This window comes from Pleurodeles waltl, chromosome 4_2 (genome assembly GCF_031143425.1).
Source record: "Pleurodeles waltl isolate 20211129_DDA chromosome 4_2, aPleWal1.hap1.20221129, whole genome shotgun sequence".
In the NCBI taxonomy this organism is placed as follows: Eukaryota; Metazoa; Chordata; class Amphibia; order Caudata; family Salamandridae; genus Pleurodeles; species Pleurodeles waltl.
In genome coordinates this window covers 1,029,850,899-1,029,867,448 of record NC_090443.1, presented here as the reverse complement: position 1 = coordinate 1,029,867,448, position 16,550 = coordinate 1,029,850,899, and the positions used below count along the sequence as shown (strand labels likewise).

General features: G+C 44.4%; 1 protein-coding gene across 1 annotated transcript in view; it reads left to right on the top strand.

The window, feature by feature from the left end:
- Positions 1 to 14,495, top strand: part of TBC1D10C (TBC1 domain family member 10C) — a 236,630-nt gene extending 222,135 nt beyond the window's left edge. Inside the window, exon 10 of the mRNA XM_069232929.1 lies at positions 13,346 to 14,495. Within this exon, the coding sequence (XP_069089030.1) occupies positions 13,346 to 13,810 (465 nt within the window). The 3' untranslated portion in view covers positions 13,811 to 14,495. The remainder of the gene's footprint in view (positions 1 to 13,345) is intronic.
- Positions 14,496 to 16,550: the final 2,055 nt, after the last annotated feature.

The window sequence follows — 16,550 nt, the reverse complement described above, 5'->3', positions numbered from 1 at the left end:
ATGCTTATTTCGTGTAGTCATTTAGGGGGTTATTCTAACTTCGGAGGAGGTGTTAATCCGTCCCAAAAGTGACGGAAAAGTGACGGATTTACCACCAGCCGTATTACGAGTCCATTATATCCTATGGAACTCGTAATACGGCTGGTGGTATATCCGTCACTTTACCGTCACTTTTGGGACGGATTAACACTCCTCCAAAGTTAGAATAACCCCCTTAGTCTCTTCTCCTGAGATGCCAATTCCCACCCTATTTCTTCAGTTCAACCAAGTTTCACTTCTTAACCAGAAATGGGCAAAACTCTTGAAGTTTCACTCTGCGGAATTCCACGTAGTTACATAAATACTCAGCAATATTCTGTGGAGTTCCACTCATGGGCAGGAAATATGCAGCACGAGCAGTGATGAACAATCAGCACAAATGGCACCATGCGTTCCACAAGAGTGCTCAGCCTTTCAGGTTGATTTTGCTGCTGCTCGAGTAGAAGAAAATCTACTTGAGCAGGAGCAGGAGCAGATCTATGCAGGCAGCAGCCCTATGACTGAGACCGCCCATATTAGAAAATCACGTTAGCCAGCTTGCATTTTCTGGAGCCTCACAGGAGAAACATTTCACCACCCCGTGATTGGCGGAACTCGGCCAGTACTCTGTGTTAAAGAGTAATGCGAAGTGACCAGAATTCCACCAGTTCTGTGGGTGGAATGAAACATTCCTTCCACCCCTATTCTTCACCATTGTCAGACCCCTGTGTCCCCTCAAAATGCAGATTTTTCCAACTGCATGGAGCATTTTTCTGGAATATCTTCCCAAAGCCCTACCAATCTCCCAGTGAACAAATATGCTTTCAAAACTCACCCCTTGCTCCTAAAAGTTTAAACAGTTGACCACATGCCCCGGGCTCTACTCTGCCTGTTGATGAAGCATACATGTGTATTTATTTGTAGGTATTATTTACTATTTAGCACTGTGTGGGTCTCTGTGTCGTTACACCAGTCTTATATACCATCAGTGCTCCTGCATGCGAACACCTTTGTTGTACATCTCTTCTACTGTGTGAGTCACTGTTAAGTAAAGCAATGTTTGTGTTCAGTACTTTAAATAGCAGAAAAGGTGAGCTACTTGAATTAATCTCAGCTATTAGGTATTACTCAGTCTCATTCCATTCCATTATTGTTTAGCTTGTCTGTGCCATTAAATAATGGGACTAACAATATGCCAAACTGGGCTAGCAGTTCGGGCTGGACATTTTCGGAGCAGGACCAAGTCTGATTTGCACATTGTTGGTTCCAGTCCAGTATGGCATAGTCAGCAAAAAAACAAAAAACAATTGAATGGAATGCAGTCCCCAAGTAATTAACAGAGGTGGAGATCAATTAAAGCATTCCATCCATCACTTTTTTTGTTTTTCTGTGCATACGTTGGTATCAAGGATGACCAACCAGTCACATCATGTGTCAAAAGGAAGGACCACATCGATGTTATCCATGGATGCTCTATCCTTTAGAAATAGCCTTAGAAGGAAGTCCATGACTTAAACAATGGTAAGAAAATAAGTTACTTACCTGTAACTGTAGTTCTCCAGTATTGGTATCTTTCATAGATTCACATGCATAAATAATTTCCCATTGACGCAGTGGGAGTCCTACTGTACCATAGTAAAGCAATGTGTAAAATTATCATAGGCCATAATGGCAATGAACCACTAGTTTAATAGCCTATCTATGTCCTTTATAAAAAAAACACTAAACTGCAATCCTTGAACAATCCGATGACAGCACCCTCTAGAACACTCCCAAGAGAGGTTGAATCCCTCAGATTTTCTACTGCACTTTGTGTGATGGGAGTCTCCGTGAGCTCTGCTCAAATTACTGCCTTTTTTCTCAACCCAAGCGAAGAATTAGTTCAGAACACTACTTACTGGATATATATTCACATATTCTGACTGGAACATCATGTCAGAACCAGCTAAAAAAGGACTTTTCAGTGGGAAGAAGAGGCTCCACTCTGATGACTCACATAACGAGTGTATACATTGCCTTCACTCGGAGCTTAAGGTGAGAGATTGCAAGATTTGTCACACCTTTTCTCAAAAACCTTTGAAGGACAGGGAAGGTAGCCTTTTGTTATGGGTCCAAAAATTAAAAACTAATGACTGCCCTAGAGGACGATAGTGATGGACAGTCCAAGACTGTAACATCTTGCAAAAGGGAGAGATGGACTTACTTGATGATGTTTACTAGGTATGAGCTGTCTTCTTTTGTCACCTACTGGTATCATAACAATAATAAATGAATCCTGTGATAATGCACCTACAAGAAGCAATGCCACTAACTAGCCTATGCCAGCATCTGCTCTACTTATTAATAGCACACCTGTATGGGCATGATTCACCTACAATCAATAGAGGGAATCACTAATCGACTGTATATTTCATCATACCAAATTCACCGACAACATTGGTTGGAAATCTGGTCACAACTGTTTTTTGGGGATTTTGCTCATACTCTCTTTCACAAGGTGGTGCCCTCAATTATATCTCCCTTTCCTATAACTACACCAGACTCACGGGGTACTTCATGGTACTTTTTATTTCTACATCACACTAAAGAACATGCATGAAACAAACCTTGTTGCCCTTTAATAGCCTCCTCAAATACCGACTGTAGGAAAGTACCATCTTGCCTGGCATGTTACCCCCATATTTCACTGTATATATGTTGTTTTAGTTGTATGTGTCACTGGGACCCTGCCAGCCAGGGCCCCAGTGCTCATAAGTGTGCCCTGTATGTGTTCCCTGTGTGATGACTAACTGTCTCACTGAGGCTCTGCTAACCAGAACCTCAGTGGTTATGCTGTCTCTTTGCTTTCCAAATTGGCACTAACAGGCTAATGACCAATTTCACCCATTCACATAGGCATACTGGAACACCCTTATAATTCCCTAGTATATGGTACTGAGGTACCGAGGGTATTGGGGTTCCAGGAGATCCCTATGGGCTGCAGCATTTCTTTTGCCACCCATAGGGAGCTCTGACAATTCTTACACAGGCCTGCCACTGCAGCCTGAGTGAAATAAAGTCCACGTTATTTCACAGCCATTTACCACTGCACTTAAGTAACTTATAAGTCACCTATATGTCTAACCTTTACTTGGTAAACGTTGGGTGCTAAGTTACTTAGGGCCAGATGTAGCAAAGGGTTTGCGCCTCACAAACGGCGAAAATCGCCGTTGTGAGGCGCAAAAGCCTCTTTGCTATTCAGAAATGCATATTGCGAGTCGGTACCGACTCGCAATATGCATTTCAGAATCGCAAATAGGAAGGGGTGTTCCCTTCCTATTTGCGAGTCTGAGTGGTATGCAATACCATTTGCGACCGCGTACGCGGTCGCAAATGGTATCGCAGTTACCATCCACTTCAAGTGGATGGTAACCCACTCGCAAATTGGAAGGGGTCCCCATGGTACCCCTTCCAATTTGTGAATGGAACCAAAAATATTTTTTCAGGGCAGGGAGTGGTCCCAGGGACCACTCCCTGCCCTGAAAAAATACCGAAACTAAAGGTTTCGTTTTTTTTTTTAAGTGCAGCTCGTTTTCCTTTAAGGAAAACGGGCTACACTTAAAAAAAAAAAAACTTCTTTATTGAAAGCAGTCACGAACATGGAGGTCTGCTGACGACAGCAGGCCTCCATGTTTGCGAGTGCCTATACTCGCTATGGGGCCGCAATTTGCGACCCACCTCATGAATATTCATGAGGTGGGTCATTGCAACCCCATAGCGAGTTGCAGTCGGTGTCTGAGACACCGTACTGCATACCAATTTGCGAGGTGCAAATTGCGAGTCGCATGGACTCGCACTTTGCACCTCGCAAATTGTTACGTTGCTACATCTGGCCCTTAGTGTGTGGGCACCCTGGCACTAGCCAAGGTGCCCCCACATTGTTCAGGGCAAATTCCCTGGACTTTGTGAGTGTGGGGTCACCATTACACGTGTGCACTATACATAGGTCACTACCTATGTATAGCGTCACAATGGTAACTCCGAACATGGCCATGTAACATGTCTAAGATCATGGAAATGTCACCCCAATGCCATTCTGGCATTGGGGAGACAATTCCATGATCCCCCGAGTCTCTAGCACAGACCCGGGTACTGCCAAACTACCTTTCCCGGGGTGTCACTGCAACTGCTGCTGCTGCCAACCCCTCAGACAGGTTTCTGCCCTCCTGGGGTCCAGCCAGGCTTGGCCCAGGAAGGCAGAACAAAGGACTTCCTCAGAGAGAGGGTGTTACACCCTCTCCCTTTGGAAAAAGGTGTCAGGGCTGGGGAGGAGTAGCCTCCCCCAGCCTCTGGAAATGCTTTGATGGGCACAGATGGTGCCCATCTCTGCATAAGCCAGTCTACACCGGTTCAGGGATCCCCCAGCCCTGCTCTGGCGCAAAACTGGACAAAGGAAAGGGGAGTGACCACTTCCCTGACCTGCACCTCCCAGGGGAGGTGCCCAGAGCTCCTTCAGTGTGCTCCAGACCTCTGCCATCTTGGTAACAGAGGTGCTGCTGGCACACTGGATTGCTCTGAGTGGCCAGTGCCAGCAGGTGACGTCAGAGACTCCTTCTGATAGGCTCTTACCTGTGTTGCTAGCCTATCCTTCCTAGGTAGCCAAACCTCCTTTTCTGGCTATTTAGGGTCTCTGCTTTGGGGAATTCTTTAGATAACGAATGCAAGAGCTCATCAGAGTTCCTCTGCATCTCTCTCTTCACCTTCTGCCAAGGAATCGACCACTGACTGCTCTGGACGCCTGCAAAACCGCAACAAAGTAGCAAAGACGATTACTGCAACCTTGTACCGCTGATCCGGCCGCATTGTTTACTGTTTTCCTGGTGGTGCATGCTGTGGGGGTAGTCTGCCTCCTCTCTGCACTAGAAGCTCCGAAGAAATCTTCAGTGGGTCGACGGAATCTTCTCCCTGCAGCCGCAGGCAACAAAAGACTGCATCACCGGTCCTCTGGGCCCTCCATGGCAGCCACAACGGGTAGGGTGTCAAATTCCCTAGCAATATTGGGCCATTGCGACCGCCCAGTTAGGTCAGGTATTTCCACATATATCAACATATTTCCAGAAGAAGCCAAGGTTTAAGCCTGAAAAATTCTGCAGGAGGGAGAAAGTATACCAGCTGAAATCATAGACTGTGCTTCTGATGTCTCATCCAAGGGAGACAGGCAATTGCTAGGCGCTGCTGTCCTTCAAAGACAGAGATTGCTAAAGGCTACCTCCTTCCGACCAGAGATTCAAAGCAAGATATTAGACATGCTGTATGATGGTGAATCACTGTTTGGGAAACGTGTGGATGATGCACTCCAGTCCATCAAGGCTGACACCGATACAGCCAAGACCCTGGGTACTGTCCAGTTCAGAAAGCAACCCTTTCGGGGAGCCAGAGGCAGAGGAACTTATTCTTTTTGAGGAGGTTATCAACCCTACAGACAACAATATCAGTCTGTCCAGAGTCAGTATCGTCCACAATATTCACACAAACAGCAACAATTTAGACATCCACTAGCCGCAACATATAAACACACTGGCCAGAGGAAAGTTCTCTTCCTGAGGTAGTGATCCTACCAGAAAGCAGTGACCTCTGCACGGTGCTGGCTATCCCCCAAAAAATCACCAACTAAACTTGGGGGTCGAATGTCACATTATTGTCAAAAATGGTCTCATAACATCTGACATTGGGTGCTCAATGTAATCGCTCAGGGACACACTCTGGAGTTCATCAAAATTCCACCCCATATTCCGCCGAAGGGAGCACCACCTCCCCACCTAAAACAACTCCTGATACAAATATCAACCAGGCTAAAGTAGGAAGCAATAGAGGTCGTTCCAAAGACTCAGAGGAGAATCGGTTTCTATTCTCACTTCTTCTTTACCTGGAAAAAGTCAGGAGATTGGCGCCCCCATCTTAGATCTTCGGAAGCTGAACAAGTATTTGAAGAAGCAATCTTTCTGCATGGTTACACTTCAGGATGTACTACACCTTCTCAACCAAGGGGATTACATGGCGACCCGAGACATCCAGGATGCATACATCAATGTCCCAATCCACCCAAAGCACCAAAATATTTATGTTTCAAGGTAACCAGCACCCACTACCAGTTCAGAGTATTGCCAGTCAGCCTGAAGTCCGCACCACACATTTTCAGCCAAGTGTTAGCGACAGCGATGGCCTGTTTCAGAAAGAACGGAGTTCAAGGGTTTCCATACCTAAATGACTGGCTCGTAAAGGTGCACGCGTATCAGTAAGCAACAAAGGACACAGCAACCTACCTCCTATTATTCAACAGTCTGGGTCTCATGGTCAACAGCCAATAATCTCATCTAAATCATACAACAACCTTAGCATTCTTGGGAGTACTTCTGGGCACCATCCACAACAAAGCTTCCTCATCACAGGACAGATAGACAGAAGTCCAGCAATTAGAGAAAGAATTGGCCACAAAAAGTCAGTTTTGGTACAGATATACAAATCACCCCTTGGGATGCTCTCCTCTTGCATCCCTCTCAATCTAAATTGTTGTCTACAAAAGCAGGGTTCTTTCAATGTCTTAATTGAGATAACTCCAACAATGACTCCAGCCATGCTTTGGTGTATGAAGAAATCAAACCTATGCAAAGGTCTCTAATTTTTTGCTCAAATTCCTGAATACATCATTACAACGGATGTGTCCCGGGAAGGATGGGGACCTTACTATCAGCGACAAACGGGATTATCAACACATGAAGATGCACATAAACCTGCCAGAACTAAAAGCCATCACCTAGGTGTTAAAATCATTCCTCCCCAAGATAGCACAGTCATCAGTGCTCATTCCCATGGACAGTAGCACCAGCATGTTTTACATCAACAAGCAGGGAGGCACATGGTTGTCAAGCCAAGAGACATGGAACTTTGCTCTTCAACACCGAGTAACACTCAGCAGAACAGGTACCGGAATATACAAAATACTCGCAGATTTGCTAAGCAGGACCAATCCCACCTGTCATGAATAGGAGCTCAACCAGCAGATTCTGAACAACCTATTCCAGCATTGGGACAAGCCAAATTTAAACCTGTTTGTGACAAAGGAGAACAAAAAAATTCAAATTCTTTGCAAGTTGGCATCCAGAGGTCGGGTCGTGGGGAAATACATTTTCAATGACATGGTAAGGGATCTATGCTTATGTTTTTACCCCGATCCCATTGATCCAAAGGCTCCTCAAGAAGCTGAATAGACAGCCTTGTTGAATTCTCCTCATTGCTCCCAGGTGGCTCAGACAGTTTTAGTACATTGAGCTCCTGCTCCTGTCAGAACAGCCCCATGTTCACCTGAAACCAATACCAACATTACTAACAATGAACAACGACCAGGTTCATCATCCTAGCCCGACATCGCTACACTTGCTGTCCTGGCTCCTGAGCTCAATGAGTTTGCCCTGTTAGATATTCCTTCCGACTGTAGGAAAATACTTGCAAAAGCAAGGTTAGAAAGTACTAACAGAACATACAAACTCAAATGGAAACGTTTCTGCATCTGGTGTGTAGAATCCAAAGTTCCAGAGCAAATTCTCCCATATCGGCTCCATTTGGGAAGATCCAGATTAACACATTCATCCATCAGAATACATCTGGCGGCAGTCTCCAGATTGACACGATCTAACAACACACCTTTGTTTTGGTCTGGTAGAATTATAAAACAATTCCTTAAAGACCTATTCAGAACTTTTCCTCCAGTAAGAAGTCCTCCTCCATCATGGCCCCCCTTAATGTTGTCCTATGACAGCTTATGAAAGCCTCATTTGAGCCCATTCACAAAGCTGATTTAACATTTCTCACGTGGAAGACAGCACTTCTCGTGGCACTCACATGAGTTAAGAGGGTCTGTGACATTCAGGCATTCACAATAAAGGAAACTTTCCTCCAATTCAAGTCAAACAATGTTATACTTAGGACCAACCCAAAGTTTATGCAAAAGGTCCCCTCAGTCTTACATTTGAATGAACTGGAAATACTATGAACATTCTTTTCAAATCCTCAAACAGTGGTGGAGAAGTCACTACATTCGTCAGACGTCAAACAAGATCTTAAATTCTACTTACACAGGACTCATGAACTTTGCAAAGCGGATCCAATCGTTTGTGGCTTATGGTGACTTAAGAAAAGGTTTCACAATCTCTAAACAGATCATAGCCAGATGGATTGCATCCACCATCAAATTGTGCCGCAGACAAGCAGGAAGACCACTACACAGCAAGGTCCAAGCCCACTTCACTAGGGCTGTTTCCACTTCCACATCTCTATTTGCTGGTGTGCTTATTCAACACATCTGACATACAGCAACATGGTCCAGCAGGCGCACACTTACACAACAATACTGTCTTGATGCTTCTAACAAGAATGATGATGCTGTGGGACAAGCAGTGTTACGACATATGTTTTAATAAGGTGAGCCTTTGTTACCTGTCTTTCCCATCATCTGAAATGTTTTCCTGATGTTACTGGTGATACTGTTTACTGCTAACCTTTCTGATTCAAGCATGCAAACCTATGAAAGATCCAATACTGGAAAGGGAAATGAGTTACTTAGCTGTAACTGTGGTTCTCCCATATTGGTATCTTTCATAGAGTCACATACAACCCATCCTCCTTCCCTGAGAGGCTCCCCTTATAATTCAACATTCTTCTATTAGACTTGTGCTAGAAAATCTGAGGAATTCAGCCTCTTTTGGAAGTGTTCTAGAGGGTGCTGTCATCAGATTGGTAAAGGTTTGCAGTTTGGTCCTTTTTTATAAAAGACATAGACTATTAAGCCAGTGGTTCATTGCCGTTATGGGCTATGATCATTTTACACATTGCTTTACTATGGCACCGGGGGAATACTACTTCGACGACGGGGAATGATTCAAGCATGTGAATCTATTTAAGATTTAACTGACATTATGGGCGTGTTCAATAGGTTTTTTTGTATATCTGTGAAGATGTACATTAGAGGTGCCTTTGGGTATGAACTCTTCAAAAAGAACCCTTTTTGGCAAGCCACTGCTCCAGAATTGTTTCTTGAGCTGGTAAATTTGAGTATCAAACTATTCATTGGTAAACAAACACATTACTTCTTTACTAATGTTTTCTCTTCTGATGATGGTAATTCTCCATCTTGATCGAATAGTTTTGTAGTGAAGTCGGTATCAGGGATCCAAGTTTGTAGGAGTCACTTTCTTCATGTTTTCGATTATTCAGACAGGTGTGGCTCATTCTTTCCTGTCTTCCTGTCTTTTCGTAACAGCTCTTTCAATGGTGTGATCTTCTGCACACACACTGACAAAAAGGGCCTTCAATACACATGGAGGGTGAATTTGCTTTACAGATGTGCATAGATTTAGTTACTTTTGAACAAAATTAACATTTCAATTACGCTGGAAAACAGACACACCCTTTCGAGTTTTTGGTTGAATGTATCAGGAAAAAACTGTAATCACAAACTATGACTTTTAGGGGCATATTTAAACTTTTTGGTGCAAAACTGCGCTAACACAGTTTTGCACCAAAAAGTTTACCACCGGTTTGCACCATTCCTGAGCACCAGGCAGGTGCCATATTAATGGAATGACGCGTGCTGGTGCTAAATTTGGGCTAGCATCAACAAAAATGACGCTAGCCGGGTGGGGGTGGAGGTATGAGGTTAGGATGTTGTGTGTCAAAAAATGACCCTACATGGGTTAGTGACAAAAACAAATGCAACTAACCAGCCTTGCATCATTTACAAGCGCACAACCATCCTAAAACATGACTCATGTCTTAGAAAAAAACAGGAGTCATGCCCACCACTCCAATGGGCAGCACAGGGGACCAGTGTCCCCTGGGCATGGCTACTGCACACAGTGTCATGCAGGTGGCCCCTTGTTAGGGCCCCCAATGGCACTTTAAAAAAAACACCAAAACACTTACCTATACTGACCTGGGATGGGGCCCCCCATTCTCTGGTGTCCCTCTGGTGTGGGTGGGTGGAGGTGTTCCTAGGGCTTGGGGTAGGCACCATCTGTGGGCCCATTCCATGGTGTTTGACCATGGAAATGGGTCCACAGGTCCCCTAACGCCTGGTCTGACCCAGGCGTTCAATAATGGCACTAAGCAAGCTTAGCGCCATTATTTGGGGCCGCATCCCACCCGTGCGTCATTTTTGCACTGGCGGATAAATATGGCGCTGTGGAGATAATGCCATTTTTTGGATGGGAATGCCTACCTTGCATCTCATTGACGCAAGGTAGGTTCACGCATCCATAAAATGGTGCAACCTCCAATATTTTGTCACTAGATGAGTCTTGTGTCAAAATATAAATACGGAGTTAAGTTTGCGCCACATTTGCATAAAAAAAATGACGCAAATGCGGCGTAAACAGAGTATAAATATGCCCCTTAGTGAGCAGTGTGACACCTGCAGTGGTAAGAATATGGGCTCATATATTTGGCTGTCATACAAGTGACGAAATGCTATTGTACGCCTGTATGATCAACTCCATTCTGGGGCTTTGGTTAAAATTCTCCAAGGATCCCATTTATTCCTCCGGCTGGAAAAGTATTTGTATTGTACCTGTGGTTGTGATTCTTTTCTCTATTTGTACAAGAGGCCTTCACTAAGGTAAGTGGCTCCTCTGACTCATACACACGGCTGGACTGGGAACTCAAAACAGCCTCAGAAGGGTTTCAATACCTACTCCAAACTGCAATGAGTCAATCTGGCTATCACAATTGCATATCATATCCATGAAATATTCCAATATTTTCATATGTACAAAACATGTCTGAACCTCCTGTACGTTCTTCTAGCACTAGCGGCAATGACAGCATTGTAGTTATTGTGAGATCAAGGGTTATATAGGAAAGGCATTTTTTTTTATTTGTTTAATAACTTTGGAGCCGTTTGATGATTCTATAAAAAACTAATATATACACATTGGGTCCTTAGTGACATGCTTAGAGCAGAACCCAAAGAAAAGTGCCACTGCCTATTTTTATTCCCATAGGATTCTTTGTGTGTATGGATGTGTGTGGTATTCATATAGCGCAGACCTGGCTACTTTGCTGTTTAATACAGAAAACAACAGCTGGACAGAATTACACCAAATTTGGCATGAAGGTAGAACTTTACTCAATGATTGTGCTTTTCCTGGTTTTAACCAATTCAACTAATCTTTAATCGGTTATTACTGACCATAAAGGAACAGCACAAATTATTTCAAAAATTAAAATCCAGGATATATTCTTAAATTAAGAAAGCACATTTCAGAATCATTTTAATAGCACAAATATTCTCAGATTCCTCAAAAAAGTTAAGTGATTTAACAATTTATTGATTGAAGAGGCAGTTTTTCAAATAGAAAAACAACATTCAAAAATGTACAAAAAAGAAAACCCATTCATTGCAGACGATGGGTGTAGCAAAATAGTCGAATGTCAATAATTTAAAAACACGATACACGTTCTTAAAGTCCGTAGCAATGTGCAAAACGCAATAACACCCATAACAGTAATGCTGTAAAATATGTGCATGTGGTTTAAATCAATTCAATAGTTTTTGAGAAATAAGCATTTAAAAAGATGATCAGGCTGGGCATTAAGACGTTAAACTTTAGAGACAGCTGGACTGTCAATTCGGAAGATTTGCAAATCCAATAATTAAAAAAAGGCCCATCATTAGACGAGGGAGTTCTTCTTTCCACTATCTATTGCGGATTTGCGAATCAGCCATGTTCTTATTGGCCGGTCATCTAAAAAAAAAACTTTTTCACCCACCATTTCCCAGGATGGTGCACTGAGAATCAAGCTGGTAAAAATCAAAAGAAAGAAGGCATAAGAGGGCGAAATGAGTATACTCCAGTTCCCAGACCCATTTTAAATAGTAGGGGAAATGGTTCCCTTCTGGTAATAAATTAAAAAAAAAATTATTGCAGGATTAACAAACCGTAACCCACATATGCAGATGTTGGACCCTCCCTGGATGTTCCTGGGGCCCTGGATTCATGCTACCTGCAAAACTTTACCAGAAAAAGTATCTAGGGGCATACTCCTGTGCTTGCAGCTGGCCACACATTAGCCACAAGTGGTGGGCGGAGGGAAAGGGGCAGGGTTAAACCTTAGTAAAGGGCCATGAGGCCAACATCCCCACAGCGCATGGTTGAAGGCTGCGCGCAGGAGGGATTGCCCACCGATGGAGTGTTGGGCACAGGGCCTGGCCGGAGGCAAGGCTGTGCAGCCAACCCCACTGTGCATAACCAAAGACCATACGCAGCAGTGGTTGGCTGCGCGCAATGAGTTGTTGCCAGGGCTGGCCAATGGTGAGACCTATCAGTCAACCTAGCTGCATGCAGCTGAAGGCTGCACGCAGCAGTGGTTGGCTGCCTGTGCAAGGTAGGGTGAAGCACCTGTAGGCCAGGTCCTGTGGCAGAGCGAGGGTTGCTGTCCACATGTGTGTGGGGCCTATCTAGAGGCCAGGCCCTCTGGCTGACCCTTGCTGCTCATGGCCTTCGTTGTGGGTGCTGGCCACACGTAGAAAGAAGGAATAGGGGCCGGCTGGAGACCATGCCCTGCGTCCAAACCAGTGCAGACACAGAGAACTCTTGGATGCAATATATGATTACAAAATAAAAGTTAAAGTGAAGTTATGGTTAGCATTGTTTACAACACCTCAAAGTATCTTTTAAAAAACTCAGAAATTCACCTAAAATAAATAGCTAAAATGCAGTTACGGCTACAAATTAAAACCACCAAGGAATTGAAAATTTGCAATTATGGTTAGTAGCACAGCCCATATATGCACAACAGTCATACAAACCATAGCTCACACACCAAACACAGTGCTTATGATCTCACAATATTTTATGCCAACAAAATACAACACCTAAAAGTGAAATGTAAGGAAACAAAAACATTTAATAAAAACAATTAATTATACTACATTTATAGTCGTCTCTCTCAGAGTGGTAAGGGGAATGTGATATGTAATCTCATCTGCAATATGATTTATAACGCGTGTAGTTGCATCTGTTTCATTAAAGGTGAGGTCAATGAGCATTTCATCTGGTGTGTGGGTTACGGTTTGCATGGCTGTTGTGCGTTTCTTCATTAAGAAGGGCTTCCTCCCCAGCTTCCCAGTACTAGATTTGTATAGCAGTGTTCTGGTCTCGGAACTTTAGGTAAAAAGCAGCAGAAGACACACAAATATGGAGGAAGATTTACACAACTGCAGACTCACAATGATCCTCAGGGTCTGTCCAAAGGTGTTTTTGTCTGGCTGTCACAACGTTCTTTCTCTCCTCAGGTTCACAACCTGGCTGTTTCTGACCGGGATATCCAGAGGACCTGCCTTGCCCAGTTGGCCAAGATGAAGAAGTCCCGGCCTGAGTTCAAATACCACCCAGGTGCTCGCCTTCCTGGGGCCAAAGCAGTTTTTGATGACCAGCAGCTCAGGCAGGTGCGGTGGCATGACAACGACGTGCTGCCACCTGCGGGTTTTTCTATCCCCACCATCGTGGTGGAAGAGGTGACCACGCATAAGACCAAGGAGGAGCGCAAGCGTGAGAGGGAGGAGCTGAAAGAACAGTGCAAACGAGATGCAGCACTTCAGCAGGAGATAAAAAGAAGGGAGGGGGAGGCGAAGAAGGCCAACAAGAAGCCAACCACACGTGGCAAGACATTCCACTTCCAGCGGAAGCCGCAGGCACCCGCAGTAGAGGACCAGAAGGGCAACGGGGGCAGCTTGAAGAGATACTCTGTTCCTTACTGATATACCTTTTAGTTTTCTCTGAATAGGCACAGTGCCCTTTTTTTGTAAATAATGTACGAAAAACAACGGCAAAAGGCATTGATTGGCCACAATGTGAATGTGTATACATTTGTACAGTAGTAAACAGCCAGAAAGAGTTGTTTCTTGGAAAGCGGAGTCAAGCCCAACAGGGCAATAAGGGAGAAATCGCCCTAAGGGGACCTTATTGTTGGTATATTTTCACAGAACTAATCAAGGAGTTTGGAGCTCCGAGGTAGGGGGTTACCTGGACAGCCATAAATAGACCAGGCACCAAAGGTGTTCCTAAACATGTCACTTACTAGCATTGTACAATGCAGTGTCATACTTTCATCAGAAGTCTGGGGGATTGTTACACCGCATACTTTGTTCAGCTGATATTTATACACTTTTTGCAGATTACATGTATTTGACAGGAATGCTTAAAAAACACCTCACATAGTAAATCACACATGTCCTAAGTACGAGTAAAGAAATACAATCTCTGGTACACTTCAACAATTTCCAGCAATTACAGGAGACAGCTCCACCCTCTCCTGCCCTTGAAAATATCTACTTCTAACAATATAAAGGCAGTCATTCATTAACAATTGGTCCTTGCTGGTGAAGTTTGCATAACTGTACAAACATCTGCTCAGAGACACACGCAATTAAAGTTTATTCATTCAAGAAATTTCCTCAGCTCATTTCATTTCCCTTTCAGTTTGTGGGTTGAATCTCAAGGAAATCGGTATGGAACTTCAGCCCACTCCATTGGTTCAATGCCGCCTCCCACTGAACCCTGGGACTACGGGTACATTATACATCAGGAGGTCATTGCTTGGGTGCTGCGTTGAAGTAGATCAAAGTAAGAAGAGGACTCCACCGTTTCATACAGCTACATTCTCTGAGCTTCATTTATCCCACTTGCTCCAACAACATGCAACTCTGCACCAGTAAGGGGCACAGACGTGGTAGCCTCTACAGTTCTAGTAAAGACTACAATGGTTGCAGACTTCACAATTCTGTATAAGTAAAGCCTGAATGGTTGTGAGCTCAACAGTCCTGCACCAGTGAAGACTGCACAGGGTGTAGCCTTGAAGCTCACACAGTCGCGCTGCTCCACACCTCCTCCCTGACAAATCTCGGGACTTCAAGTAGCCAAAGCAAACTATTGGACTTTAGTCAGAACAGGCCCAAATGTGGCCTCTGTCATACAACTATAAAGCCCTGTCTGCCATCCTGTGTATCCTACCACTGGGTTACAAGTGCAACCGAAGGCTGGTTGACAAAGTTGTCTAGATCCTTACAAGGGAGGGTCATAACCACAGCAGTTTGGAGCCCCAAGCCATCCTGCAGGTTTTATCTGTTTCTGTCCCTTCTCAGCACTGGCCCTGCAGGCCCTTTTCAGGCCAAGCAAGGCAAAAGGGAGGTTGAAAAGGCAGGGGTCTTTGGAATATGATAAGGCATGACCCAATCACGTTTAGAGGCAGCCAGTGTGTGTGCCAGGTCTTCCCAGTCTGAGAAAGAACGGAGGGGGGCTGCTGCTGTCCACAGCTCCCACTCCATCAAACATCTGAACAAAGGCACATGCACTGGGATGGATGGGATCTTCTTGTAGTCAAATATTCTTCCTTAGTAAGTTGGAGTCAGGTAGCCATCTCATATAGGTTAGAAGCTGTAGATTTATTTAAAAGGTTACAGAATAAGTTACAAGTTACTTAATGAGAAGACCCCACCAGGAGCAACATCCTTTCTGCTCAGCTCACTCTCTCTAACTACCCCAATCCTCCAGTCACTCACCATCACTCCATGACATCACACACTGACTGAGAAGAGCAGAGGACAACGGAGGTGTGTACAGAATGCATTACAAGCATAGCAGATTAAAACAGATCTGTTGTACACTAGCACAGAGACGGAGCACAACTTTCTTTAACCCCTGGTTCCAGGGCAGGGCAAAAGGGAATGCCTCAGCTTTCTTCTCATCCATGGCCACATTGTGTGTCAGTGAGCACACTCCATGGGTCATGCACAGGGGGTCTAATATAGCTCTTGTTCTACATCAGTGATGGTGTGTGTTCATTGTGAGATCATTTCTGTGGAGGGGGTGTCAGTAAGCCCTTCCTTTGTAGTCCTACAAACTACTGTGAAGCTTGAAAGGGACTTTCCTGGCCTAGTTCTGCACTAGCTCTAGGTGCATACCTGCTATCTTTGCAGTCAGTGCACGCTGCCTTGCATGTTTAACATGCTAAATGTGCCTGCTACCAGAAAGGCTGTTATATCTACATAAAAAAAAACATAAAACCTTTTGTTCAATTCATGCATGGAAAGCTTAAGTAAAACCCTTAGTCTGCCTGAAGGGGAACAGGCATCCACAATGAGAAGGAGTCCAATCCACTCACTGAGGGGTGGCCTAGAAAGTGGGAATGACCCTTGGTCCTAGATAAATTGCACAAGTGTTTAAGAACTGTGATAACGATGAGGGACTGTAGCACCCAGTCGCTTCATTCTGCCCCACTTTGTTCTGGTTCCCTCTCTCCATCTGGAGCCTTGTAGGAGGCATAGTTGTGGAGGCACTTTGAAGTTGTCAGCCTGTCCCACACCACATTCTTGGCCTCATCCCATAGGCTGTCTCACCACTCATCGTCCAGCAACCACATAGCATCCTTCAACTTCTTCTAGCCCTACTGCCCTGTTTACTACCATCATAAATCACAAAGGACCCCACACCATCTACATT